This window comes from Galeopterus variegatus, unplaced genomic scaffold, assembly GCF_000696425.1.
Source record: "Galeopterus variegatus unplaced genomic scaffold, G_variegatus-3.0.2 Scaffold662, whole genome shotgun sequence".
Taxonomy (NCBI): domain Eukaryota; kingdom Metazoa; phylum Chordata; class Mammalia; order Dermoptera; family Cynocephalidae; genus Galeopterus; species Galeopterus variegatus.
In genome coordinates, this window is record NW_007726773.1 from 149,715 (window position 1) to 175,267 (window position 25,553).

Below are 25,553 nucleotides of genomic sequence, written 5' to 3' on the forward strand. Positions count from 1 at the left end.
CAGCTCCTGACTCTCACAGCACCCAACATTGAAGGACTGAGGGAATGTGACAGTTCACAACACTGATGTCATCACACTGATGCTGTGAATACCTAGGTTGCCTTGAAACAAGTGAACCCAGCCCTCGAAACAAGTTCACTGACCTCTACTGAGCTGCAGGGTATTTCATGTAGTAGGGAGGTTGGAACAGGGTGTCACACAGACATCGGGCAATGAGTAAGATGATCGCGATAACTTCTCTGTGCAGAGAGAAGTGTCTGTAGCTACTTTCACAAACACTATTTCTACTGCAGCCTTCTGGATTCTCTGGAGTTTGCCTTTGTTTAAATGTTTTTATTTATCTGAAATAATCACAAATCATTTTTATCATTATATTACTCCGTTTTATTAAATAAATGAAATAAGGTTTATGCCACATATTCCAACAATGTTTAAATAAAGAGCTTGCAATATAAAGGCTTATGAAAAATTTATACTCTTTATATAACGTATACTATTTCTCGCACATGAATAAATATGAACAGGAGCCATTTTTATATTATGAATCAGTGATATTTAGAACTGATAATTACACAAACCCATAAGCAAGCAAACAAACAAAAAAACACTTCTTCAACTTGGTTATAAAAACCAGAAATCCTTTTGCCACATTTAAGCAATATCCAAAGGCCGGGGGAGGGCTTTGTGGCCACACCACTGAGAACAAGGGGACCAAGTCTCCCAATTCCTTAAGTTGTTTCTTGGTTAGAAGTTTCAACTGCACTGGCTCTTCCAGGAAACAGAAAAATCAGGTTAAGAAAAAAAGCAAGTTAGGTCCTGTTCTATAAGGCACTTAATAAATCTAAACTGAAGAAATACTGTATTTTTTTCTTAAAAGGTGCTTAAGCTTTACAGTGAGGTTTGAATCTCTTTTCATCCTGGTATGCATATGTCCATAATTTGAATAAATTGACAATAATGAATACTGTCTGACATTCACTCTTTATGTGGTCTTCAAAATGAACATGCTTCTACTGTTTTAAAAATCATACACACTCTAAAAAATGTTTTCTACATTTAAAAAAAAGTGGTTCAAAAAAAGCAATCCTTTAAACTCAAAAAACTCAAAAGTGAAAGCCTCTCTATAGATAAAGTCTATCACATTAACGGAATGTTTTGCTTCAGTCCCAGGAGCGAGGCCTGAATGAGCTCCAGGGTCCTCTACTGCCACCTGGAGACGGCCAGGGTGAGGTGATCTCTCATGTCAGCCTTTCAGCAATAAACGCTTAAACGCCACGCTCCCTGCACCCCCTCCTTTCTTCCTCTCTTTTTAATGACTTTATCTTAGCCCCAACTTTCGGAAATAAAATTTTGCTTCACAAAATCTTTTTCAAAGGAAACATTAATAAAGCAAGCAAGGTGAAAATAGCTGGAAGGAAAACTGCCAGATCCCCAAGAAAAACCTGCATTCCTTCTATTTTGTCTCAACTGAGGAAGGAAACTCAGGGAATTTGTCCCACATATATTGGAGGAGTGGTCTGCCTTGGTGCCCCAGTTAGTATGTATTTAATGTTGTCCTCAAGGGGCAGAACTGAAGGGACCCAAGTAAATATATTCTTTTTCCTGGGACTGCTTTCTAGAAGGGTAAAGTTCTGGGGCTCTCAGATCACCTTTTGTTTTGAAAAAGAATACGATAAGGATGAGAAAGAAGAGGGAGAATGAGCTTGTCTTTAGAAGAAAACAAAAAAGGAAAATATATACCTCTTATCAGAAACTAGATAAACAGATGCAATAAAGAACTCATTTTTAAAATTTCAAGCAAGTACTTTCCATCCAAACTAATCTGGAAGTCAAAGACAGGAAATATTTCGATAAATATTACTCAAATTAAAGTAAAAACGGGAAATCTGGAAAAATCAGCTCTTCCAATCCACCAGCAACATTTTGCTAAGGAAAATGTATTAGAACCTTAATTTGTGTTGTTTCTTTAACAAGGCCTTTAACAAAGGGCTCACTCATAATTAATGCGAGAAGCCCATGATAATGACCCTCTTCTACATACACAGACTGTTTACTGAGGGATTAGAGCTGTAAAAAGTATGAGGTAAATAAACTTACCCTGAAAGTAGCAGCAGCTAATATTTTTTCTATATTTGAACCTTGACGTCAATAGATGTTATCCCCACTTTACAGACTGAGAAATAATAAACTTTGCTAAATCATAGAACAAATTACTAACATTACCTAAGACAGAACACAAACTTCCTGAAAACACCTTCCACCAACACAGACCTTGCAACCTTCAAAGCCAACATACACCACCATCATGAATTTAGATATTAATATGTTGTAACAATCCCTCACAAAGGTCAAGTCTTCAAAGGCTTAAAATCACTTATTATAAGTGAAAGATTCTGCCAAAATAGGAAGTTATAGAACAGTGCAATACTTCGAGAATCTATTTCTCACACTGTTTATACCTGGGGTTGGAAAGTCCAGGTCTCCACACATGAAATTTCTTCAGGTGACAACACACAAAAGCTCCCAGAAGTTCAGGAATAATAATACTCTCTTGGAGGTGCCATTCCACAGTTCCAATGAGCTTCTTTAGAGCAGTCTGATATTCCCAGCTGTGAGCTGAGACGCATCAGGAGCTACTCCCCCCCTGAAGAAAACAGTTTCACAGTTTCTGGTTTTCTTGCAAGTTTTCTTTAGCAAGAAACATGCATTTCATATATTATCTTTGATGTTGAATGGCACTTCAATGGTAAGGACTAGTGTTTGGATGTTAGTTTATGTCATTAAATGTCTGATGAAGAACGTCCAAGGCCGACCCACAGCAATCAGAACTAACCCAGTCTCCGTCTGTTGTTCACATCCCACAGTCTGCGATGAGCCAAGCAGTGAGAAGCAGAGTGAAACACAGGAAGCTTTACTACTTCGGAAGTTAGTATTTCCAGAGGGGTGACTCACACAGCCTTGACTTGTCACAGATCCAATTTCTTCAACTGCTCATATGTCACAAAGAACTGTAGTTATGGGTTAAGGCTGACAAAGAAAAGGCCACCTTAACAACTCCAATGCATAAAAACAGATTTACAAAGAGCACACCTACTAATAAATGCAGACCCATGCTATGGACACAATTAAATATGACGGATCCATCCTTAACCCCCCCAAACATCTCCCCATCTGCCTTCTCGAGGTCAGCTGGGAACAAAAAGATCACAGCTGAGACATTTACATCCCCTCACATCAGCCTCTTCCTAGATGACATCCATACTATTAGCTTTCGTGACTATGTGGTGGGAAGTCTTTCTGTAACAATTAACTTGTATGTGTGAGAGAGACAGTTAGCAAGCCCTGGGAAGCTCTCCTCAAGGGCTTCCACTAAGAATCCTTCCTCTGGAGGGAGGAGCAGATAAAGAGAACCAAGAGGATGGGAAAAACCAACATTCCGATTTCATAATTCTGCCCTTACATGTCTAATGAACTGCTGGGCACTTCCCACCTCCCACTTCGGCACACAGGAATACTCCTGATCAGCCAAACAATTCCAGAGACGATTCCTCTTCACTTCAGGCACTCTCTAAAAAGGCATTCCAGGACACTGTTGCCAATGACATCCTTCTCAAAGGTGGCTAGGGAACAAAATCAATCCTTGTCTCTCTCTGAAATCATAAATACTCTCAGCTTCTAAAATAGAGTCTGACTAAAAATTTTTATTGATATCATTACCTTTTCATAACACCATAATTATTATTACTTTTTTTTTTTTTTTGGTGGCTGACCTCAATAACACCATCATTAAACTAAGATCCATTGTGTCTACTAGCATAGACACTTTATATTTCCTAAAAAGCAACCGAGTAATTATTTCTTAGAAGCAGTGGAACTCAAAGGAATATAACCTACTTTTAAATTGTGATTAATAACATGATTGTCTATACAGACAATATTCTCTAGCACATCTATTTTAGTATCTACTGCAACGGAAAAGGATACGATGATATTCCAAGGACCAAGTCTCAACCAATTTGGCCAAAACCCTTTATATAGAGCAAAAAACCCTTCATTCTTCCATGTCTGTTAAAATGGAAAAAAAAAAAGTAAATTTATAATTTTCCAATTACATCAAATGCATTAATAATTAGTGGCCACACTGATCTATTTTTCTTAAAAACAAAATCCTGTTTGGAAGAATTATCCAAGAAATCTTTGCCATCTGTCTCTCTTTGTTTTTTAAAGGCTTCTGCATAGGTGAAAGACTAAAGTTCCTTGCCAGAGAACCCCACACAAAGGGCTAAATGAACCCCACACAAACCAGATGAACAGTAGTTAAATGAATAAGAAATCAGATTTAATTCCAATTAGGGTCTTTTGCTTCCATGCCATTTGGGCTCCTAAATAGGTCAGAAACAAAGAGGCAATGGTGGTAAAGGTATTGTTCAGAGCACCACTACTTCCTAAGTTGCTGAGTGGATAAAAATCACAAGTATTTTTTGCTTCATTAAGGCAATACTTGAAGCGCAGGGTGTGCTAGCATCATGCCAGAGAACGGGAACCACAACAGTGGTCTCATCTTTGGCTGCTGGCAATCTAGTAGGGGAGACAGCTGAAAACTTTCATTCACTCATGAACGATAGGCCCAATTACTCAAGCTGAGAATCACAATAAAATTGATGTGTTCCTTTGAGAGAGATGTCTGAATGAGAAACATTCATTCCACTTTAACTCTATAGGAAAAAGGCATATTTTAGAAGAAGACACAGTTCTACTATGACCATGGAAAATATTACTATTTTCTCCCCCTTCACAGCACAGTGGAGGCATAAAGAAAATGAACCTTCCTTTCTAAATACACATCTAGATTTTGTATTTATAAAAGTTAACCTCAGTGTGGCAAAAAAAATATGTACCATATGTACACCCCAAGGCGTTAGAGCAACACTCATCTCAGTTTTAATAGGTCTCATAATTTAGTTACTTCTTAGGCCAAAAAAATATCTAATTCACCACCCTGCACAGACAGACATTCATTCTCACCTGTAACAAGCAATCCAGGGTACCTGTGTAGCCAGAGCAGCTGCCATCCCGAAGGACTCTCTGATTCATCATACGTGTTCTCACAACATCAACAGGGTTGGAGGCCAGGGCCCCCGCCAGGCCACAGGTGAAGCTTGAGCTGTGAAGAAGATACCATTGGAAAAAACAAAGTTAACCACCACTGAGCCACAACAACCACTATCAAAGGCAGGAAACAGCCTCTTCCCACCAGAGACCACACTTGGTATCAATTAACTCAGGGCAAGGTTTCTCAACCTCAGCACTACTAAGCATTTGGACTGGATCATTCTTTGTTGTGGAGGCCTGCCCTGTGCACAATGTGTTTAGCTGTATCCCTAGTCTATACCCACTAGATGCTAGCAGTACTCCCCCTAGTCATGATCATCAGAACAGCCTTCACATATTACCAAATGTCCCCTTAGGAGCAAAATTATCCCACCCCAACAATGTATTAAATAAATTATGATATATCTATACAAAGTGATAATCTGCAGCTAATAAAAATAAATGAAGTCTGTATGTACTGACATATTTAGAATATATTGTTAAATTTTAATAAAGTACATGCAGTGTATACCTCTGTAGACATATTTGCATACATATAGAAAATGACCGTAAGGTATACATGCAACTCTTAATGATAGCTACCTATGTAAATGGATAAAGACATTTACTTTGTCCTGCTTCACTTCTGTATTATAATCTTTCAAACAGAATATACTACTTTTACAATAAACTTTCTTTAAAATATCTATAATTTATATCAAATTTCCACTCTAAACTCATGCATATCTAAAATATTAATTTTTTAAAATCCATAAACATACAGGAAGTGGGTACAGACAGTGTCTCCCATCAAGCCCGAGAGAATCAGATGCTTCTTGGTGATGTCATAGACTGGCAGCTCCACGCCAACAACAATGGCGGCCCTCTGAGCCGTAAGGGATACACCCTGGGTAAAAATATTAATAAAAATGATTCAGAATCCCTCCATAGAACAAGCCTTGCAAATGTGCAAAGGTTCTACTCCACAAACTACAACCAATTTTCACGTTTTCCTGCTGGTGGGTAGAAATGTAGAGTGACACAGAGGAACAAACCACAGGGCCAGGACTCGAAAGCCCTGAAATCTATTTCTGATTCTGGCACTAACTGTACAACCTTGGGCCAGACCTTGCCAGGACAAGTCACCTCTTAGAGCCTCCAGTTCCCTTGTACATAGCAAGGAATCACACTGGATGACCTTTAGGGTCTATTCTATGAACTGACGAGTCACTGGAATACTAGGAAATAACACTCCACATCAGCGCTTGCCTGATAAATAACACAGACTTCACTTAAGAACCATGAAACCATAGAGCTCAAAACACCCAGTGGAACTGTAACCTAGAAACCTTCTCCATAAGAATTAATAGGAAAAAAAAAATCACTCAAACAAAAAAAACGTGCTCAACCTTCACAGAACTACTTAAGAATCATTTTAAAGATACTTTAAAATCATGACATATTCCTTATGTTTCCATTTTGCAGAGAGAAAAATTAAAGAAGATATTTTCAAGAGAAAAAGATGCCACTGCTCTTCCCTTACTTCGTTATGTCACTTGGATTAAAATAAAGTGATGGAAATAAAATAGATTCGAAAAAAGGAAAAAAGGTAAGAACTAAGTAAATCAGTTGGATCTGTTCCTCAAGCTTACCTTCCACAGTCCTCTTGTCCCCTCTTGCTGGTAAATGTTAATGAAGTTGCCTATCATTCCTCCTTGAATGGTGTTGCTCTGTGCTTGCATCCGAATCTAGAGATTATTTTAAAGACCAACATGAGAAGGAAATTAGCACATCCCCCCCAACCAATGTATGCCTCAGAAAATAATTCAATCTGCTGCTTAATAACCATTAACAGAAAAAAGTGCAATATAAATATTACTATGATGCTACTTTAAAATGTCTTCAGTAGACTAAAATATAATATAAAATAATAAGATTGGTGCTTAGAAACTCTGAACTCTCCAAAAAGCATCTAGTAAAGTCCAGAGAGTCCTACGTAGAGCAACCCATTAAGTTTCAAAAAAGAAATTAATATTTTTAAAAAAGTCTTTTGAGAAGGATAGAAAATATCCTATTCTATTGGTTACCATGTAGGAAAGAGATGAAATGATGTTGATTCTAAAGATTTAATATAATTAATAATTATTATTGGTGTACTTGGCAGCACTGAGCATAGGCAAGCATAGTTCTTAAATTAGTTGCTCCTCCAAGCCACCACTATTTCCAACCAGCTGAACCAAAAGGTATGCGGGTGAGCTGGCCATGAGACAGCCACATGATGCCCGTTACACTGTTACACTTGAACTTACTAGTCAACTTCACAAAGGCCATGGAACCCACATGACCAAGATTCCAACATAAATATAGTGTTTGATGTAGCTCTTTGCATTGCTGAGAATGAAAAAGGATTTCTCACTAAAAATTGATACCTTATTTTTGTATAAGGAGCAAATACATTACTGATACATTCTGAAGGGAACGGTTATTGCCACACTAACATCGGAAAATAAACCAAGATACAGAAACTGCCTTCCCATAAGCCCTGAGATACACATAAGAAATTGATCAGAGTATGGATATTTTTCTGTAGCTCTCTTGTCCCAGCATAGGATAAACCTATGGCAAAAGAGCCTTGTATTTCTTCACATACGTGGTACCTTCACTATAGTGCATGTCAAACTGTAGTGTACCGAACACACTGCATACAATTTTGGTGCTTGTCAGAATCTGCTATTAGATTGAAGGTTCTCTGAGAGCAGGGTCCTTGTCTTACTCATTTTTGGACACTAAACATGTAGTACACCAACTGTACAAGGTAGAGGCATAGAATACTAGTTTAATAATGGAGGGGGGGGTAGGGAAGAACGCCCTGAGAGGGTTCAAAATGTAACTCATGCATAATTTTTATTTTATTTAGTTATTTACTTGCCTTATTACAAAAAAAAAAATTTAAAGAGGCCATAGCCCTACCATTCTCAGTAAGGTCATCTAATGTGTTATATCTAATTGTGGTAAATAAATATTTTCACTTGTATTTTCTGAAATAAAATTAACAAATAAGAAAATGTGTTCAGAAAGTCAATAATGAGCAGCCTAGATTTGTGTAAAACTTGCAGCCCATCTATTTTTTATGAACCAATAAAACAAGGGAGATTTTCAATGAAAAAAGAAATCAAATGCACCCAAGCCTAATTTTTTTTTTCCGCTCAGTCACCAAAAACCTTGTCTCCAAAATGAGGTAGCTCTACTTTGAGCTTGTCTGTACCAGTGGGAAATCCACCTACTGGATTTTTAAAAGTTAGAGTCTTTGCGGCATAAATTATAAACAGATTTACATATACGCAGTGTAGGATATTTTCACAAGTTCTCATTAACTGAATGTTATTCTCAATAAGAAAATGTGAAACGTGCCTATGAGACACAGATAGCACAGCTTACTTTCAGAACATCAGTTGGATTAGCAATGGATGAGGATATGACTCCAGACAGAACTCCACACACGACATTCATCGGTAGGGTTTCATCTGCAAACAAACACATCTCATTTGACTTTTCATACACAGAGTTCTTCCTGTGAGAAACTCAAACATAGTTGTAACTCATTTACATGCTACCTGTTCACCTTAAGATATATTTGGGGGGCGGGGGCCCGAGCCTGGCTGGGAGCCGCGCGGGGACCAGGACGGACGCCGGGGGGGGGCCCGCAGGGCTGGCGTCAGTCCCCACAGGGACGCGTGGCTGCAGCGCTCTCTCTTAAGCAAGTGTTAAACCCAAGAAGAGGGGCCTCAGGGCGCGAGGCAGGACAGGAGGGCGGGGCTTCCCGGGGGCGTCGCCCTCCCGCCACACCCACAGCAGGCGGAGCCACTTACTGCCCAGCCTGCGGTGTCCCCACGCCTGGACTCCCAACCCTGGGGTAAAAGCAGGCGACAGAAGCTTGGGAAGAAAAGTCGCCGGAGGTGACCAACGAGAAGAATTAGGAGAAGTCGGTGAAGAACAAAGACTGGCCCAGGAAACTACAAGTGAGACGCACTGTCTCCGCCCTCCCTCCCACGAGACCTTGACCTTTCTCCTTTCTGACCATTTCCTCTTAGTTTAAGCCACGTGCTGTGAGTGACGCCAAACTTTCTCTTAGTTACAAACATGGACTGTCCATGTCTCAACCAACGGTACTGACGCTGTAAAGTCATCGAGTTGGTTCTCACTATATCTTCTCTGCTAACACATCTGCATTACTGACCTACATTTTTCCCAATATAAATGCTGATAAATTAACAGGGTCAACCACACCTCTATGCAAGAAAGTTTTAAGCATTTCTTCGCAAAAAGAAAGAAGCTGTAAAATAACTTTACCATTTTGTGCAGTCGGTATGTGCATAAGGGACCAATTTTTTCCAATTCTAGAGCTATATTCTGCTAACAATATTTCAGGAAGGTGCTACGATAGTACTCACCCTGTGCTAAAGCTGTCCTAAGTACTTTATAACTGTAAATGCATTTTAATACTCATAACTCAGGTGAGCAAGTTTCATACCACATTGTTTCATGCTTTCTCTTGACTTTGTCTCAGGTTTTTTTCTAATATAATTTGTTTGGTCTCAATTACCATGTGAATTAGATTGTTTGTTCTGAATGGAAGTCACATAAATTGCCAAGGGCAATTTATAATAAATGCTGAGACTCGGGTTAGGTTTCATTATCCATAATACACAAAACTAATTTGTTTTTAGCAATTCTTGCCTGTTAATGATGGATAGCATTTTCTAATTATGGGTTGTTATTCCTTCGTTATTCCGTCCCCCCCCCTTGAAAGAATACATAGTATTCATTCATACAATGGAAAGTTTTGAGCCCCTATTATATATAACAGCTTGAGGTTACAAACGTTAAGACTCAGTACATACATACTAAAGAAGCTAATAGGTAAGGTAGAAACCCATTTAAACAATTGTACCAGGTACTATGGAGTGTATGGATTTACTTAACACCCGTAGTTCCAAGCTTGGCTGCGCATTGAAATCACCCGCAGAGCTTTAAAAAACACTGATGTCTGTATCCTAAGCCCAGAGATTTAGATTTAACTGGTCAGGGTATGGCTTGGGCATCCTGATGTTTAAAAGAGTAACCCAGCTTATTCTAATGCACAACCAAGGTTAAAAGCTACTGACTGATTCATTCCTGAGGGAGGCCTTTTTTGTGCCACTTACTATGACTACAAGAATAAACTCATTGCCATTGGACACTTTTTAGTTTTTATCTTACTTTTCTATGATGTTTATGATGCTTTTCCCTCCTTCCTTCGTAATACTCTCTCCTCTAAAAAAAAGTCGGGGGGGGGGTAAGATAAAGAAATTTATGCCTTATGAATCAAGTAATTTTAAAAGGATTAGGAATTTTGCTGGCTAAATGGATTTGCTTAGCAAAATTTCTTGATATGTAAAAAGGCATGTGAAACATCATGCAAAGTAACCATCTACCAATTCACTTTTGTGTATGAATTCAGACCACCATAACTGAGAGAAGGTATATACATTAGCAGAATAAAAAAGATACATTGCTATGAAATAACATGGAGATTTATTTGGCATGGAACGTTTTAAAGTACATCATATGTATTTAGTTTGAAATACACTGAAGTACTTTCAAAGCATTTTAGCTTCCATTCACCACTCATATAGCAGTGACTAGTGCACATCCCATTACAAAAAAGTGATAGAAAGTTCTGTGGGTTAAAACAAAGACAGAACTAACCAGCCATAGAATATCAGAACTCAGAGTTCTTAATGCTAAGAAATATATCCACTGCTTTCCTGAAAGATAGGTGATAATTAATATGATTTTAGAAAATGTTAACTTGGATAGAATAGTAACAACATATCCTCTAGTCCAGGCATTGTGGAGATGAGGAAAACTAATTAAAATGTGTGCAGAGATTACTCCTTTTAAGTGTTATTCCCCTCAATTCAGCTGATAACCCATTTGCTTTAAGCACAATTCATTTAGACTTTATACTCAGTTCTCTTTAGCAGTAAAGTCAAAAATAAGCTGAAGAAAATCTGCTCCAAAACCAGTTGAATAAAAAGATAACCCACCTCTGGTCCACGGTGGAAAACAGATTCCCCACTCACCTTCTGGGCATTCAACGAATAATCGCTTCAAGCTCTGGTACGTGCCTATCTTGATGGTGCCATAGGAAGCCTGGCGTAACATGGCAGGAGCAATCCTGTTAAACCAATGCACAAAGGGACAAAAGCAATCTAAAAATCACTTAAAATCCTCTGGAAGACCCACATGCAGAGTGCCTTCCAAAATAACACTAAAACGGATTTCTTAAAATTCAAAATCCAGCAAAAATATAGGTGGGTTCAGTTAAATTTGTGCAAATTATTAGTTCACTAAGTAAAAGCTCAGCCCCTCATATTTATCCTCACCGAAAATGTAAAGTGAACATGGAGTTCGCTCTCCCATTCACGTTAAAATGCAAGGAGAGCTTTCCTTCCTCAGTACAAAGCACCTGGACAACTAGGCATACCGTAAGCATCTGTAATTCTTCGGCTGTGCTCTGGAGCTCATCTCCTACCTCCTCGGGGGCCCTGTTCCAGTTATTTCCTCTCCCTAAAAGTCTTCCTTCCCACCATGATACTGAAACAAGCTCAAGACAGTATCAGGAAAAACAAGCCAAGCTTCCTCCATCCTATACACCCTTGCAATTATCCTTCCCACCCACAACCACCCTGCAGCATTCACACTCCCAGCTCTCACTGCAAATCCCACTTCCTTCCTGAATTGCAACCTGGGTTCCCTCTATCCTCTCCCTCAAAACTCCCCTCACAAAGGTGCAAGGTCACCAACTGACATCTTTGATGCTAAATTAAACGATGCCGGGCTGGCTGGTTAACTCACTTGGGAGAACATGGTGCTGATAAAAGCAAGGTTTGGATCCCCATACCCGCCAGCTGCCAAAAAACACAAACCTTAGAGCACAGCCTTATAACATCAAGGTCAGATCCCCATATCTGCCAGCCACCAAAAAAAAAAAACAAAACAGAAAAACCCCTGATGCTTTTCAAGTGGTATCTCATATAAACATTTTGCAATATTTGCTACTGTCTGCCCCTTTGTCCTACTTGTAGCTGTCTCCTCCCCTATCTGCTGTAATGTCACCCTCTTCCTCTTCTTTTCTTTTCTCTGCAGCATCCTACCTGTGTCCTCTGGGGTTCCCCAGGATTCTATCCTATGCTGCTTCTCTCCTTACTCCATACTCTCCCTGGGTAAGCTCATCTACTCCTAGGACTTCAACAACTATGGACTGACTGCTACTAAATTCATGCTTCCAACACTGATCCAAAGACACATTTCAAACTGCTTCCTAGATTCTCAGTTTAGATGTCCTACATATACCTCCAGATCAAGTGTCTCACACTAAACTAATTATCTTCCTTTTCTAATCAGCTCTCCTCTTCTGTTTCCTAGACCAGGGAATGGAACCTCTAGCTACACATTGGCTGAAACCAGAAATCAAGACCTTAGTGTTGTCTGCTTGTTCCCCACTACCCCCCTCATATATGGGGACCTCATATATGAGGTCACAGATACTATAGATCTTACACCCTCTCTTTCTCTCCATCCCAAGACCAATACCTCAATTCAGATCCTCGTCATCTCTGCTTTCTACATGACAGCCCTGCTTCTAGTGTCACCCACTCAGATCTTTCTCCCCATGGCAGGCAGGCAGGTTTTACAGTGGAAACCTGATCATGTCAGTCCTCCTACTTAAAACCCTTCAATGGCTTCTGTCTGCCACAGGCATAGCAAACTCAAATGGTACAGGTACCAGGCAAATGCCGCAAGTAAATGAAGCAGATGGATCCAGCTGCACACACATACACTATGTGAGTGTCAGAAGTTTTATAAACAGGGGAAAGTATTCTTAACCCCAGCAACTACTGTCATAAGTGAATGAATCTGGGCCCAATACTGATTTTTCTTGAGAAGATGAAATTCCAGATTTTTATGTGCAATTTCTCATTTTTTAAGTATTTTAAAGTATTAAAAATAAAAATCTTCAGGGACTGGTGGGTCCATGGAGGGGCTGTGGCCACCAGTTTGAGACCTGTAGTGTACTGGATAAAATCAAGATGTTTAGCGTGACGTGAAGCCGTCCAAGTCCTGACTCCAGCTCCAACTTCCACAGCACATCCATGCTGAGTTACTCACAGTTCCAAGAAGTACCATGCTCTCTTGCACAGACTACTGGCTCTGTATGAATACAGTTCCCCTCTAACTTCACCCGGCTGTCTCTTCTCGATCCTTCAAGATCTGGTCCAGTGCCTCCTGGACTAAACAGTGATAGTGAAACTGAGGCCCTCTCTCTACCCAACTCTAGTACTTATCAGACTCCATTGTAATTCCCTGTTTACACGTCTGCAGCCCCACTAAACCATAGCTCCTTAAGGACACTGTGCTGCTACTGATCCCCATCTGTCTTCCCAGATCCATTCTCACCCTTCTCTGTGCCCTGAGAGGCTCCCCTGACAGCCGACCTCCAGGTGGGTTCAGCCAGTATGAGGGGGGAGTACGGAGAAAGAAGTAGAGGACTTCTTCCCTCCCTGGGCACTACCAAAGCATCCCTCGACAATACCGTGGCTGCTGTCTCTCCTTCAAGGCCCCAGCTCCCCTGGGCTCCAGTAACACTATGCCTGCCCTTGCCCCTGTAGTCTAGGGTTGTTAACAATTTCTCACTTTCTAGGTACCTCAATATCTATCCTCATGTATTCCCTTAACCCCTCAATAGTCTCTTCATTTAAGTCTCTTCATTCAAACCACCTGAGTGAATTCTGTCTCCTGCAGGGACTCTGACTGATGTGGGCAGGGCCTTCTCTTCTGCACTTTCCTACCCAGCACCTATAGCACACTGTTTGTTAAATGTTGAATGAGTGAAAACTAGCTCCCTGCACCTCTAACCCATGCTACATCATTCTCATTGCAGCAAAAACCTCAACAATTCAGAAGAGCTAAGGGAAACGGCTATTTTCAAAGAACATAAAACTGAATAACAGGATGTTTTAAAACAGAAGTAATTTTTATATACCTGCTCTTGAATATAATAAAAACATAGTTTCACCAAAACATTTGCTACTTAAAATATATATTCGGAAAATAAAGTTGAAGTTAAAAGTGAAGAATCTACCATGCTAATAGTTCTTTTCAAATATACTTCAAACTTTTACTTTCTGTGAAGTCTTAGCCTTAAGTCTACCCATTTGAAAGGGTCAACAGTGAAACATAAACGTACAAAGTTCTACTCACCCCGAATACAGGGCTCTCAGCCCTTCTTCTCTGCCTATCCTCACTAATGCGTGCAACATTCCTCGATACCTAATTTCTTTAAACTTTGCATCATTCGTCTGGCCTTGAATCTGGAGCCGTGTCTTGGTTAAATCAATTGGAAATGTACCTTAAAATTTTAAAGAAAGGCATGTTTCACTTGAAAGAAATTCCACAAAGAATGCATAGTGATATATTACTGAAAAAACATTCAGAGTATAATGTGAATTAAGAAATGGCAGGTACTCTGCAATCTTTATTTATAAAACAATTTAGGAACCAAAATATTAATTACAAAATGCATAAATGTATTTTCCTTTTTTTATATTCTTTATATTTTTATGTATGCCCATCTTACTCTACATAGGATTTGAGGAAGCTGTTGTTGCTGTAGAAAGTAGACACATAGAATGATCTATACACACAAGAAATCCATTTAAAAACATAAATTGCTGGGGCCGGCCCGGTGGCGCACTGCTACAGTGCACCGCTTGGGAGCGCGGCGGCGCTCCCGCTGAGGGTTCAGATCCCACATACAGACCGGTTCCCGCTCACTGGCTGAGTGAGGGGTGGGCGCAGCACCGAGGGTTGCGATCCCGTTGCCGGTCCCGGTCCGGTACGAGCGCGACACTGAGGGTTGCGGTCCATTGCCAGACATGAAAAAAGGAAAAAAAAAAAAAACATAAATTGCTACTCTGTATGTATGTGAAGGCTAAAAATAGGTTCCAATGTGAATGCAGAAAAATAAAAAATTCATTTTCTAAAGGAGTTTCTCAATTAGGAAGGAGTGTTTTATAGTCTAAAATTAAATCTGATAATGCAGGTAAATATGTTTAATATAGTACCTAACAAATAGTCCACCCAAACTTATAAAACCCATCCTCAGACAGTAAGTAACCTCGATCCATTGTGTCAATGGGAAAGCCCCCTTCGACCTGCACAGAGGACCTAAGCCGGTGGGTGGTGAATGTGCTCACCCCTCGGCCCTGGTCCTCACCAGTTCCTTAGGGGCAGCGTCTGTCCTAGGACAGCAGCGACTGAGCCCTGGAAGCAATGACATGTCCAGCCCAGCACCGGGCACTCAGCAGCTGCTCAACCAATATTTGTGGAATGAATGATTCCAGGGAACAAAGAAACAGGAACAAACAGGATCTGATGTGGAACCCAACTGATGAGGAAGTCACAAGTAGGACATGGATGATGTGCATAATTAGAAAGTGACTGAATAATCAGAGTGAATCAATCTAAGGTGGCTCGGGAAAGACCCCTGAGCTTCTCAAACCTCCCTCCAGCCAAATGCGTTAACAGTGGCAAAGTGGGGGGAGGGACAAGTAAAATAGGGACAGATGCAATCCAAAAATGGCTCATAAAACTTTTGGTCTGGTCAATAGGCTCAACTTTCTCCCCATGAATTCTGAACCCTAAACTGATAATAAATAGCCAAAATGACAATTTTGTCTTAAAAACATACCAAAATGAGTCATTTTAGAATACTGAGGTGAGTGTTTCATAAGCTCACATGCTGCACCTGAACAACCTTCACATCAAATACCAAAGCTCCTCCAGTACCCTGGCTCCTTACCGCACTCGGCCGTGATGGAGGCCAGGCCCCCATACACAAATGGCTTCCAGTTGACAGCTGACATGCTCATGCTGTCCCTCCTCCTTTGATTTATGGAAACATCGCCTCCCACAGGGCTTTTCCTGGACACAAAAGGAAGACATTTCAAAGTCGTTGATTTCTCACACAGGCAGTTTCTTCTCTAAACTCTTTCTTTGGGTTTTATTTGGAGAACTCTGTCAGGTGCTGCTGTGGATTGATGTCCCCCCAAAACTTAACCCCCACTGTGACAGTGTAAAGAGAGTGGGAAATCCTATTAGGTAATTGAAAGGTGGGGCCTTGAAGAGGTGATTGGACTGTGAGGACTATGCCTAGTGAATGCATTGATCCATTCACTGAGTAATAAGTTGGATAGATTAATGATGGTCATGGGCATGGTGCTGAGAGCTTTAAAAGGAGAGCACATGAGGAGCACTGTCTCTGCTTCCACCATTTCACAATGTCATAGCCTGTGTTGCAAAGGCACCAGCAAGGAAGACCCTCACCAGATGTGTTTTCTGGACTTTGGACTTCCCAGCCTCAGAAACTGTAAGCAATACATTTTGTTTTCTTACAAATTACCCAGTTCCTGATATTTTGTTATAAGCAAAAGAAATGGACTAATACAGGTGCGATCATTGAAATCCTCCTGCAACAGTTTCCCAGGGGAGCCTGGCCTTAATAAAGCAAAGCATCCCTATCTCCTAAACTCCAAGTCAGCAAAATGATCAGCAAAATGATAAAGCAAATTTTACTTTATCAGGTGCCTGAATATTCACTCAGACCTCAAGAAGTAATCCACTATGCTGATACCTTGATGTGTGTGCATGTATTCAGCCCCGTACAATGGAGACTATTTTTATCTTAAATCTGTTCTTCTTCGCCCAATGAATATCTGCTACTCATTGCCACTGTCTTAGTGAGTCCCCACAGGAAGGCATCACATTCCTCAGGTGCACTAGTGCATTTTTTTTATAAAAAAAATAAATACATATATATAATATTTAATCCCCAAGATAGGCCTAAAGTGAGGCATTTTATTCAGCTTAGTATGGGCTCTCCCCCATAATTGATCGTGTTGGCTGCTATAATGAGGGTGGTGGTGAGGAATAAACATAGACTCAGAGGTTAAAAGGAGCTTCCCTAGGAGGCAGTCTGCCCCCTTCCTTCATGCCAGGCTGCTCCCAGCTGTTAACATCATGAGTATAAACTAGAAGCAATATGACTGACAAGCAATATGCCCAATGTTTTTAATTCACATGTACTTAGGAATTTCCCAAGTTTACTTTTTTCAAGAGAGGCCTACCACAAATCCCGACTGCCTAGAATGTCAGTTCTCAACAAGGCCAAGGAGCTTGCTAAAGCTAAGAGAAAACATAAGGAATCCAAAGAGGACCTTAAATAAATCTACCAGGGGCTGGCCTGGTGGCGCACTGCTACAGTGCGCCGCTTGGGAAGCGCGGCGGCGCTCCCGCCGAGGGTTCGGATCCTACATACAGACCGGCCGCTCACTGGCTGAGCGAGGTGCAGGAGCAACACCAAGGGTTGCGATCCCGTTGCTGGTCCCGGTCCGGTACGGGTGCGACACTGAGGGTTGCGATCCGTTGCCGGTCACGAAAAAAGACAAAAAGGAAGAAAAATAATAATAAAAATAAATAAATAAATCCACCAATAGTTGTTCCTCATTTATGGATATTAACCAAATTCAGAGTAATTACAAATGAGTAAGGAAGAAGACTCTCGAAGCATGGAACTTGAAAATCATCATATGTTCTTATGTATTTCAGTACCAAAGAGCAAGCCCTGCTCCAAAAACTCCTCTCATCTCCCTGTTATTCTTGAAAATATTTAATAATACCTGTACTTAACTAATTCTTAGCCTTACTAAAGTCAGAACTCATATAATAATTAACACTAAGTTACAGACTATAAGAATACATTAATAATAAATCCATTACACTCCCCACTACAGGCTAAAACATAATAATAATATCCCCATACTGGACAACTGCCAAAAATAATAATAATAATAATAACAATAACAATAATAAATCCAGTAATTCATTTATACGCCGTACTAACTTCCTCAACCATTCTCAGATTTTGCTGATTCCAAGTTAAAAAGCAAAACAATAACTACTTAACAGGGACATGTGGAAGTGCTGTAACTAACAAAATGTTCTATATAAATGATCTGTGGATCCCCTCAACAAGTTTTGGATAGAACAAATATTACCATTCCCACAAACTATGAAGCCCAATCTCACCAAGATGTTTTGCCTAAGGCCACACAGTTGATGGGGGCAGAACTGGGCCTCCAACCCCAAGTGTTCTTTCTGCAATGACTGAGGCTGTACACTATCACAAAGGTAAAAGCATCTTAAAAATAAAGTATCGGGTTGGCCGGTTAGCTCGATTACTAGTGCTGATAACACCAGGGTCCAGGGTTTGATCTCTATACCAGCCAGTCGCCAAAAATAAACAAAATTAAAAATCCACAAGGAGCTTGTGATGATCTAAGATATTCTGTCAATTTTAATTAAGGAGAAAATATTACTAAGCAGAATAAATAAGGTAATGCTGATAGGGTACACATCTTATAAACAATAAAAATGTGTGTAATTTAATTGAAAAATCTTAAGAGAAAATATAATATTCAGAACTTAGTTAGTCAATCTAAACAGCAATTATTTTTCCAACAAATAGTATACAATTATAGTGTTCATATGATTTTTTTTTAGGTTTTATTTTTTGTTTTTGTTTTTTTTTTGGTGGCTGGCCAGTACAGGGATCTGAACCCTTGACCTTGGTGTTATCACCACTGCATTGTAACCAACTGAGCTAACTGGTCAGCCCCCAGGGTTTTTTATTAAAGTGAAATTCATATAACACACAACAAACCATTTCAGAGTGAACAATTCCATGGCACTTAATACATTCACTATGTTGTGCAACCATCACTCTATCTAGTTCCAAAATGTATTCATCACTCCAAAAGGAAACCACTAAGCAGTTGCCCCCATTCCCTCCACCTCCAATAAGATACTTATTTTGGGGGGTGTGAGACTATATATACATCAAACACCTGTATGGAACACAGGACTCCTTATTAGTAGTTCTTAACCTGGCTGCAGAACGTCTTAAAAGTTTAGAAACCAAGGGGAAGGGAAAGGGGATATATGATAGGTTGGTTAATGAACACAAAATAACTTGATAGGAAAAACAAGTTTTATTGGTGTATAGTTGAATGAGGCATCTATAATTAACAATAATTTACTGCATGTTATCAAATGGCTAGAAAAGAGGAGATCAAATGTCCTCATCACAAAGAAATGATTTAGTTTTGCAATGATGAATACACTAATGATCTTGATATGATCATCACACATTGTATACATGTATTGAAATATAACTCTGTACCCCACAAACATGTATAATCAATATGTTTCAATACAAAAAAAAAAATCTGGATGTTAAGTAAGAAATTAAATTTTAAAAAGGTATAGAAACCAGGACCCCACCTACTGAATGAAGCTCTCGGGAACACAGTCCAAGTATCTTGTGTTTTTACTAAAAAATCAGTGAATTAAGTAAATGATGGCCAATTCATGCCATGAACACTGTAATCACCTAAGTTCTTGTTTTAAGTAGTTAATTTTCGGTGACATTCCAGTTGGTTCTTCCTTTTAATCTTATTTAGTAGGGATTTTTTTCTACAATGAATATATATGTATGTAAGGATGTGGAGATGCACACACAAGATATCCTCCAAAATGTCAGCAAAAATTTATCGGAAATGAGATTATAATTGATCTCCAATTTTAAAAAATGTTTTAATTACTTTGTCATATAACCCCAAGCCATCTTACTAATTGATTTTCTAGTAGTCTGCCACTACTTTTATTTGTTTTGCTAGTTTGGTTTTAATATGATTTGGCTTTTTCCTCTAATGGTTTTGATATTAAGTTTTTAGTTAGTTAAATTAAAACCCAGAAGTTCTGGGTTAATACTCATAAGCAAATACTCAGCTAAAGCTCAAAATTGTTGTGGAATTGCTTCCTAGTAGTTTTGAAACACGTGGATGGATCACATACCCATTAATTCCTATTCAGATGTACCACCAAAAACAGTTTTTAAAGGTGAGCTAGTAGGAGGATAAAATCTTTTCGGCCCTTCCCTTTTCCTTTCCAAATGATAGGACTAGATCCCTGAGCAGTTAAGAATATTGTGCCTTCCCAAGTTAATGTTCGCTGAGTACAGGAAAGAACAATTTGACTTACATAAACAACCAGAATGCCTCAGTAGTAGAATAAACACCCAAACAAGAAAAGGCTCTAGTTAAGACTGGAACAGGCAAGCATATGCGCACTAAGCTATACTGGCCACAGCAAGCTGTGACAGGGCTTCAGTTACCTTGGGCTGATGTCTCTGTTCAGGAAACTAACCCGTTTCTTTGTTTTTGAGCTCTTTTTGGAGAAGCTTGCCTCACATACATTCCTTAACTTCAAAATACAGTTTTTCTGGAAAAATCCCAACTCTATCTACTGAACTGCCAAGACATTCAGAGATCGATGTGTCCTTAACAGTCCATAGTATCTGGGCAGCATTTCAGCCCGAGATCCAGGGAACGGATTACAACTTTGCAGAAATTCCAGGGTCAGGCAGTGGTTGTAAATCACTTCGCATTTTGAGCTCTTTTGGCCACACTCTCAGAAGCCAGACTAAAACCCAGTGACCACTTCTCTTTGCTGCATTACGAACACAACACTTAACAATAGTTGTTAAGAATACCTGACATCAGGAATTGCTATACATTTTCCACACAAAGGATTTTATTTAATCATCATAACCCTATGAAATAGATATTATTATCCACATTTCACAACTGAGCAAACAGCCTCAGAGAAGAAAAGTGACTTTCCCTAGTCACAGCACAGAGTATTCAAACTAAGTCTCTCTGAAGGATCAGGTGATCTTTCTTCTATGAGCTACAGCCAAACGCTGTCTTCCAAAGGTTGTTAAAAAATATTGGTGGGTGAGAAGGTCAGGAATTCTACACATTCAGAATAAATGTAGGATTTTTCTTCAGGGCAAATACAAAACTTTCCATTTAAAAAAGTGTTTTCTGAATAGAAATGTCTATACAAATTAAGAGTTCCAAAGGATTCTTTCTACCCTTAAGATACATGCCAACGGGAGCAGACCTATTAGTTCAGTTGGTAAATAACTGAGAGTTGGTGCTGATAACACCAAGGTCCAGGGTTCGATCCCTGTACCGGCCAGCCGCCAAAAAGAAAGGGGAAAAAAAAAAAAAAAAAGATATATGCTAAGTTCAACATCCTATCAATTACATTTTCTCTTACATGGTTACTCAATATTTATTTTCTCCTGACCTCATTTGAACAGCTGTAAAGAGAAGTAACTAAACATAGTACTTGCTCCTGGTACTTCTGAAAGCTTCCTAAGTTTCTGATATAATTAATTCTTCATAATTTCCACTTCACTTGGTGTTTTCCCTTTTCAGTCTGCAGTCTTAAACGGTAATCCCAGTCTCTAAACTTCTGAGTTCACATAAATCTTCTCCCTGCCGGACTGCCCTTTCATGAACTTTTCCTATGTCCTATTCTTTTTAAAGGTGCAGAACGAAAAATAAGCTCACCAGACTTACGAAACGTGGGGTTTAAAAGGAATCTTAGAAATCATATTCCATTTCATGAGACACATGAATTAACTGAGCCCATGGTCACAAAACGTGGCAGGAGCAAAACCAAAACCAGAATTCATGCTTTTCAACTTTCTCACTACACCAGTAGGACAAACCTAGAATGTGCAGGCCAGTTCCTACACTGTTCTGCTATTCTTTACGCAGGAATAATAATGCTGATCATTACCACTGCTTTACATGAAATTACACCTACTAAGGTCCTAAAACCCAGAGCTACATTAACTGCCTGAGCAAAGTCATTTGACCCGTCCTCACAAATGTGAGCCAACCTGACAAGTTCTACGAGCGATTCAAAGTGCAGTCCGAAGCTCGCCGGCGCTGGGGCTGCGGTCTGAATGAACCCACGAGGGGGAGGAACGCAGAGGCAGGAGGAACAGACCGCGGAGCCGGGGGCGAGCGCGGGATGCCAGAACCGGCTTCACACTCGGGTCTTAACGACGCGGAACAGGAACCACCCCACACCGCCAACAGTGGTTCCTGCGGAAGAGGCCCGACCCAAGGCAGCTGCAGCAGCCGGAGGAGCGGGGCCCAGTCCCCGTCCCCGGAACCTCGCGCCCCACCGAGCCCGCCCTGCACGCGAACCCGAGAGTACCGGCAACCCTGAATATGCCCGGCCGCATCGGGGCCCTCCGGAGACCGCAGTCACAATGACGTTCCCAGCTCCGGGCTCCGGGAGAGAGGAGGCCGCAGACACTTACCGGGCAGCGACCCTCACCTCCACCAACCCACGTCCAGCTGCGACCAGAGCCAGAGCCCGCACCAGAGGTGCAGAACAGGCGACCAAGCGGCTGGGGCGGCCCAGGAGCCCCCGCGCGGCCCCGCCCTCAACCTCGGCTCCCATTGGTCGCTTCCGGCACCAGTCACGCGCAAGCCACGCCCCTAGCCGCCCGCGGAAGGGCGGGGCTGGGGGCCGGGGCGGGGCTGAGCCCAGGGCGGGGCAGGAGCCGCGGAGGGGCGGGGCCGAGACCGAGCCGAGTCCCACACCGGATATCCAGCCGGCACTTGCTGGGGAGGGAGCTGGCGGGGACTCTGTTGTCCCTCACGTGGCTTCTGGTCTCCGCTCTTCCGTGAAGGAGAAACTTGGGTAGCTCACCGAGAGCCACGGAAAAGGAGCCTCCTCAAGGGGCTGGTTCTCTGTGTCCACGTGAAGTTCCACAGTAGGAAGTAAATTGCACTTATATCCCAGTTTGTAGTTTGAAAATGTACAAACTGACCGAAATATTGAAAGAACCGTGTTATGAACAGCATACCCTTTATCCAGATGCACAAATGCTAACATTTTGCAACATTTGCGTTCTTGCTCAATATATAGTTTTTTTTCCCCCTCAACCATTGGAAAGTTGAAAACAGCCCAGCTTCGTCCATAAATGCCTCACCATACTCACAAATTTAATACCATTTGAATCATATCATCCAGTATACCGTCCATATTTAAATTCCTTTGTTGTCCCCTAAATGTCACACTCGCACGCTCAATTCAGGATCTGCTGAGGATCATTAATCCGTTGCATTTGATTTCATGTCGCTGTATAAACTCCTTAGTCTAGAACAGTACCCTCGCTTTTTTTAATCTTTCATGAGATTGACATAGTTGAAGTCCAGGCTAATGGTATTGTAGACTGTATCAGTTCTGGATTTATGGGTTTGTTTCCTCATTATTAGATTCCGGTTAAACATTTTAGTGAGAAAAGTAGGAGGTGATGGTGTGTCCTTCCCAATGCTTCACATCGGGAGAAACATGTCGTTCTCACATCATTATCCGTGAGGCCAAGTTCAATCACAAAACCACCCTCTGCAACCGATCATTACTGTCTCTGGGGATAGGCTGAAACTAGGCGGATAGTTTGTCTAACAATCCTTCACCCCATGGATGTAGCACACACTGATGAACACTTAATTACACAGGTTATAAAACGCTGACTTTCCAATTCTATCATTCCATCTACATTTTTTAGCTAGCATTCCTGTCTAAAGAAGAGTAGAGGCTTTTTCCCCCTTTATCTCTTCTTTTCTCCTCCTCATCTTCCTTCCCTTCACAATTCCCCTCTTCTTCCTCCTTTTTGAGTAGTAATGTGGACTCCTGGATTCTTTTTTAATTCAATTATTAAATCAAATACCATTATTATTTTTGTGCTCAAATTGCCCATATTCGGCCAGTGGAAGCCCCCTCACCAGGCTCCTTTGTCCTTTTATATGTCCTACCAATCTTTGAACAGCAATTTCTGGCACAAGACCTACTGTTTGCTGCACTTCCCTTCATATTTTGTACACACACACCCACACACACATATGATGAACAGTATACCCTTATATATTTTTAGCTCCATAAAGCATTTTACTGTACAAATATGTACAGATCTTTAACAGAAAAGAAATGTATACTTCTTCACGGTAAAATAATATTTTGACAAATAGTCAAATAAATGTTCTTTTCTGGGGCAGCGGAGCAGGCTGGTGTGGGGATCTGAAACTGTAACCTTGGTGTTATAAGGCTGTGCTGTAACCAACCGAGCTAATCAGCCAGCCCCTCAAATAAATATTCTTAAAATACAAAAATTCAAATGTGACATACTACTTATAAACAACATATTTAGCTAATACTAAATCTAGTTGTTAACAAGAACTAATTTCTAAGTATGTATGTATGATGTATGAATTTACTCAACTGGTGTTTAGAAGCTCTTCAAGATCTATTCGTAAATGAAAAAGTTAAACAAAATCGTCTTTGCCTCTTCAGTTTAGAGCTGCAGCAGATCAATTGATACGACCCAACTGTACAGGCAGCTCTCATGGTAACCTCCAACTGCGGGGTGGGCCTGTCACAGAGAGGCTGCTGTCCGGGTTACTTTCCCTTTGGCTGTTTATGGTGTATGTGCGTGGAGAGCTCTGTCTTAGCCAAGAAAGAATACAATGCACCGAAGTCTCTGAAAAAGCAAAGAGACTAAAGGCAAGCAATGTTGTGCTTACTCCAGAGCAATGGTGCTAATCCAGGAGGGTCCTCACCAGGCTGATTTTTTTTTTTTTTTTTTTTTTTTTTTTTTTTTTTTTTTTTTTTTTGTCTTTTGTCTTTTTTCCGCGTCCGGCAACAGATCGCAACCCTCAGTGTTGCCCCCGCACCGAACCGGGGACCGGCAACTGGATCGCAAGCCTCGGTGTTGCTCCCGCGCCTCGCTCAGCCAGCGAGCGGGAGCCGGTCTGCATGTGGGATCCGAACCCTCGGACGGGAGCGCCGCCGCGCTTCCCAAGCGGCGCACTATCCAGTGCGCCACCGGACTGGCCCACCAGGCTGATTTTTAAGGGCCTTTTTTGCTTTAGGATTAGGCTTCGTCATTATCGCTGTCTTTGTCATTGTCATTTTCCTCCTTCTCATCTTCTTCCTTCTCCTCTCCAAGCACTTTCAAGTATTTACTAGCTAAAATCTTCGGTAATACACTCTAATCTGCAAGAAACTGCAAAGTTCCAATTCCTATGCAGTATTTGCTAAATCACTGCAAGTCAGTGCTTTCTTCTCCTTTCCACTCCCATGTCAGTAGGAATAGGCGATAGATATTGAACAAAGAGTTCCACTACAGCGTAGGGCCGGCCAGTGGCTCACTCGGGAGAGTGTGGTGCTGATAACACCAGGGACACGTGTTCAGATCCCTATATAGCGATGGCAGGTTAGCTCACTGGCTGTGTCGTGCTGACAACACCAAGCCAAGGGTTAAGATCCCCTTACGGGTCATCTTTAAAAAAAAAAAAAAGAGTTCCACTACAGTGAAAGAAAGGAGCAAAAGACCATTCAAGAATTCCTTTTGGCTCAGAAACAAAATT

The 25,553-nt window shown here is 40.8% G+C and overlaps 1 protein-coding gene across 1 annotated transcript; it reads right to left on the reverse strand.

Annotated features, from left to right (window-relative positions):
- Window positions 1–360: 360 nt before the first annotated feature.
- Window positions 361–22,499, reverse strand: SLC25A30 (solute carrier family 25, member 30). Its single transcript, XM_008571125.1, has 10 exons — window positions 22,439–22,499; window positions 15,998–16,119; window positions 14,398–14,545; window positions 11,217–11,311; window positions 8,530–8,615; window positions 6,744–6,839; window positions 5,874–5,998; window positions 5,026–5,164; window positions 3,985–4,065; window positions 361–3,008 (listed from the first exon to the last, which is right to left on the reverse strand). The coding sequence occupies exons 2-10, from the start codon at window positions 16,065–16,067 to the stop codon at window positions 2,967–2,969; spliced, it is 882 nt and encodes a 293-aa protein (XP_008569347.1). The 5' UTR covers window positions 16,068–16,119; window positions 22,439–22,499; the 3' UTR covers window positions 361–2,966.
- Between the last annotated feature and the right edge of the window lie 3,054 nt (window positions 22,500–25,553).

Coding starts and splice junctions, on each gene's coding strand:
- SLC25A30 (XM_008571125.1), bottom strand. CDS start 16,067: ATGAGCATGTCAGCTGTCAACTGGAAGCCATTTGTGTATGGGGGCCTG. Junction 14,546..15,997: donor CTCCATCACGGCCGAGTGCG/GTAAGGAGCCAG, acceptor TAAAATTTTAAG/GTACATTTCCAATTGATTTA. Junction 6,840..8,529: donor ATCCAACTGATGTTCTGAAA/GTAAGCTGTGCT, acceptor AATAATCTCTAG/ATTCGGATGCAAGCACAGAG.